Genomic DNA, 4243 nt, shown 5'->3' on the forward strand with positions numbered 1-4243 from the left:
ACCCTAACAATGGATACCGAGAGTGCAATTGACGCCGATGAACTAGAATCGCCCATTGAAGAAGTCTGGCTCACGGTTTCCACCACCGACGATCCAACGCTGCCCGTATGGACATTCCGGATGTGGTTCCTGGGAATCATCTCCTGTGCAACCCTTTCGCTCCTCAACACCTTCTTCAGCTACCGAACCGAACCTCTCATCATCTCCATGATCTCCGTCCAAGTTGCAACCCTTCCGATTGGCCGCTTTATGGCGGCTGTTCTCCCGGGGAAGACGTTTCATGTTCTAGGCTCCCAGTTTTCGTTGAATCCAGGCCCCTTTAACGTCAAAGAACACGTTCTTATTTCGATATTTGCCAATGCGGGATCGGCTTTTGGAAGTGGATCCGCGTATGCGGTGGGGATTGTTGATATCATCAGAGCTTTCTATCATCGGAAAATCTCCTTTGTCGCTAGTTGGATCCTAGTCATCACTACGCAGGTTAGTGATAAACCCTAGCGTTTTCTTTTTTTTTTTCTTTGTTTTTTTTAATCATAAAACACTAGCTAATTACATCGTCTAAGTGATTTACCAAAATATAATATTCTTTTACAAGGATTGAAATTCTAAACGTAAAATATCTTTTTTATGTTAAGAAATCTCAAAATAATGTATATAATTTGCTTTAATCAAACTACATATTAAATTAATTTTTTAGTTGTCTCGTGACTATTTGAAAGAAAAAAGAAATGGTGTTAACTATATGAACAGGTACTAGGTTACGGTTGGGCTGGTTTTCTGAGAAAATATGTTGTGGAGCCTGCTCAGATGTGGTGGCCGAGTTCTCTTGTTCAAGTCTCGCTATTCAGGTTCTTTTATGCATTCAGTATGTTTCGAATTTTTTAGAAAATATATTCAATATTCACCAATCTATCTCCTGTTATTGAGGAAGGTTTGACCTTATCTCAATAGGTCTCCTATATACATTAATATCACTTCTAAATCAAAAATAAAGGATTTTTCAATTATTTAATTAACAAAATATTGTTAACATCAAATAATAATATTAATATTTATTTTAATGTATTTAGTTGATGCATGTTTGAATTTTGTGTATATTATTACCATCAATTCGGGATATAGGGTAACGATGATCACTCATACTAAAATAATATATATCTCTATCAGTGACCGATGATCTTATGGTGTTTTCACAAAGAATTAATGCATTATGTGTTGCATTCGAGCAATCACAGACAAATGATATAATAGACGTTACTAATTTTTTGTCTGGTAATGTGTTAACTTGTACATAACTTGTATTACTTTTGTTAGGGCTCTTCATGAGAAAGATGCATCAGCAGGAATGTCGAGAGCAAAATTCTTCGTAATCGCACTTGCTTGTAGTTTCTTGTGGTACATTGTCCCTGGATATCTTTTCCCAACACTCTCCAATTTTTCCATATTGTGCCTCATTTTCTCCAAATCTATAACCGCCCAACAAATCGGTTCGGGCATGAAAGGGCTTGGGCTTCTAACGTTCACTTTAGATTGGTCGGTTATAGCATCGTTTCTTGGGAGCCCACTCGTGACCCCTTTTTTTGCCATCGCAAATGTTTACATCGGGTTTGTGATCGTGATGTACATATTTATCCCCATCGCTTATTGGGGGCTTGACATGTACGATGCCAAAACTTTCCCCATTTTCTCATCTCATCTATTTGATCATCGGGGACAAACTTACAATGTGTCAGCAATTGTGAACAATAATTTTGAGATAGATATACCCCAATACGAGAAACAGGGTCAAATACATTTGAGTACGTTTTTCGCCCTTACCTATGGCATTGGTTTTGCTGCCGTCATATCTACCATAACTCATGTCATCTTGTTCAATGGAAGGTACATATTATTTCTGCTATAATCCCAATTTCAAAATATAGAGGTGTTCATATACTATGTATATATTATTGTATGTACTTACAAGGTCTAATCAATTAAAAAAAATACTTTTAATACTTCGTTTAACCTAAAACTATTTAGTTACCTTTCAGTTTGTTAAAGATGTGTTCACGGAGGAGTGACATAAAAGAAAAAGAATTGAAAATCACTTCACTTTGAGCAAACGATATTAATCTAATAATCATTGACTTCCGCTTTTTAATTTCAGTTTGACTATTAAAATAATTGCATTGATTCATACACTTTTAACTTTTTCTACCTTAAAGGCTTGCCAAGGTTTATGTCACATGCCTAGCCAGTTGTAATTAGTTTTCTGTAAATTTGATGAGATCAAAAGTAATTAGGTTTTTTAATAAACAAGTTTGGTAAAAATGATAACTTTCCACAATTCACTTGATCTTCTAAAAATAGTCAACTCATTTAGTCCAGTTTTACAGTCCCTTGATGAGCTCCAGTTTGCAAACAATATATTATTATTATTATTATTATTATTATTATTATTATTATTATTATTATTATTATTATTATTATTATTATTATCTGTGTAGAGAAATAATGAATCAATATCGAGCTTCGACTAACGGAAAGATTGACATTCACACAAAACTCATGAGGAAATACAAAGACATACCCAATTGGTGGTTTCATTTGCTCGTTGTTGCTTCGTTTCTTCTCTCGCTTATGCTTTGTTTGTTTATGAAAGATCAAATCCAAATGCCTTGGTGGGGGCTCATTTTATCATGTGTTCTCGCATCCGGCTTCACTCTCCCCATTAGTGTCATTACTGCTACTACAAATCAGGTTTACACATATATAGTCATGAATTTTGTCTTAGCCGGCCTATCATATTTTTTGACATTTGTTTGCGTTTTCAGACTCCGGGACTAAATATCATTACCGAGTACTTGATGGGAGTAATATATCCGGGAAGGCCAATAGCGAATGTTACTTTCAAAACCTATGGCTATATTAGTATGGCTCAAGCCGTTTCTTTCCTTAACGACTTCAAGCTCGGCCACTATATGAAGATCCCACCTCGCTCAATGTTTTTAGTCCAGGTAATGCGTACATACCCTTTTACAAAACTAATCTACACCAATTTAGTCTTTTAATATGTGTTTGTTTGTTATCAGTTTATTGGAACCATGATTGCGGGGACAATTAACATATCGGTCGCATGGTGGCTACTTACAAGCGTAGAAAACATATGTCAAGATCAACTGCTTCCTCCGGATAGCCCCTGGACATGTCCCGGGGATCGTGTCTTCTTCGACGCTTCGGTCATTTGGGGGCTAGTGGGGCCCAAAAGAATATTTGGTTCTCTTGGACCCTACTCCGCCCTTAATTGGTTCTTTTTGGGAGGCTTCCTTGGACCCATTTTTGTGTACATGTTACATAAAGCCTTCCCAAATAAAAAATGGATCAAACTTATCAACCTACCAGTTATTCTGGGGTCATGCGCGGCAATGCCTCCTGCCACAACGTTAAATTTTAATAGCTGGGTTTTTGTGGGTACCATTTTCAACTTGTTCGTGCTCAAGTACAGGAAAAAGTGGTGGCAGAAGTACAACTACGTCCTCTCGGCAGCGCTTGATGCCGGTTTGGCTTTCATGGGGATAGTTATCTATTTTTCTCTCACCATGACTGACACATCGATTGACTGGTGGGGTACCGAAGGCGAGCACTGTCCGTTGGCTACTTGCCCCACGGCTAAGGGTGTCGCCGTTGATGGGTGTCCGAGCATTTGAATCATTTGTGCATGTTGGTACCTTAGAGCATTGGGAATGGATTGAAAATAATATTTTAGCTCCTGTTATATATGTTTAGTAAATTCTCTTTGGATATATCTGTGACATTTTGTTTACCATATGACAACTATTTTATGAAATTTATGTTCAAAATAAAAAAAAAATATGTTCTTGAAAATGTTATTCCAAGTTTGGAATCAAATTTTGTATAATAGATGTTAATATTTTTCTGCCCAACGATAGTATTAAGACCAGTGTATCAACGACGGTCAAAGCCTGCCGGCAATGATGGATACTGGTGGATTACTAACAGGAAACGGCCGTGGGATTTCTATTATTATTATGAATCTTTTAACTACCCCTTTTTTTTTTTTGAAATCCGCCAGTAAACTAAATTTATAAAAACTTTTTGAAAATTTCTAGGGAATAAAAAAATTTATAGATTAAGATAATATAAAGTTATTACCGGTAATCTATATCTATATTGTTCTATACTATTTAATAAGAAAAATGATCTTTTATTTCACGTATTTTCTTCATGTTCCTTCTCTTCA

At 36.2% G+C, this 4243-nt stretch overlaps 1 protein-coding gene across 1 annotated transcript; it reads left to right on the forward strand.

The window, feature by feature from the left end:
* Positions 1-3773, forward strand: LOC143622520 (oligopeptide transporter 2-like). The gene is made up of 6 exons (XM_077093641.1): positions 1-480; positions 751-848; positions 1315-1881; positions 2490-2742; positions 2817-2999; positions 3075-3773. Exons 1-6 carry the CDS (start codon positions 10-12, stop codon positions 3687-3689), a joined length of 2187 nt encoding a protein of 728 aa, XP_076949756.1. The 5' UTR covers positions 1-9; the 3' UTR covers positions 3690-3773.
* Positions 3774-4243: the final 470 nt, after the last annotated feature.

The sequence above is a fragment of the Bidens hawaiensis genome, unplaced genomic scaffold (genome assembly GCF_021521415.1).
Source record: "Bidens hawaiensis isolate Kalapana, Puna unplaced genomic scaffold, B.hawaiensis_p1.1 tig00003182_1, whole genome shotgun sequence".
Lineage (NCBI taxonomy): Eukaryota > Viridiplantae > Streptophyta > Magnoliopsida > Asterales > Asteraceae > Bidens > Bidens hawaiensis.

Bases quoted from the DNA above. Each gene is read 5' to 3' on its own strand.
- LOC143622520 (XM_077093641.1), top strand. From the start codon at position 10: ATGGATACCGAGAGTGCAATTGACGCCGATGAACTAGAATCGCCCATT. The intron at 849-1,314 runs GTTCTTTTATGC...TACTTTTGTTAG, and splicing joins GTTCAAGTCTCGCTATTCAG to GGCTCTTCATGAGAAAGATG. The intron at 2,743-2,816 runs GTTTACACATAT...TTGCGTTTTCAG, and splicing joins TTACTGCTACTACAAATCAG to ACTCCGGGACTAAATATCAT.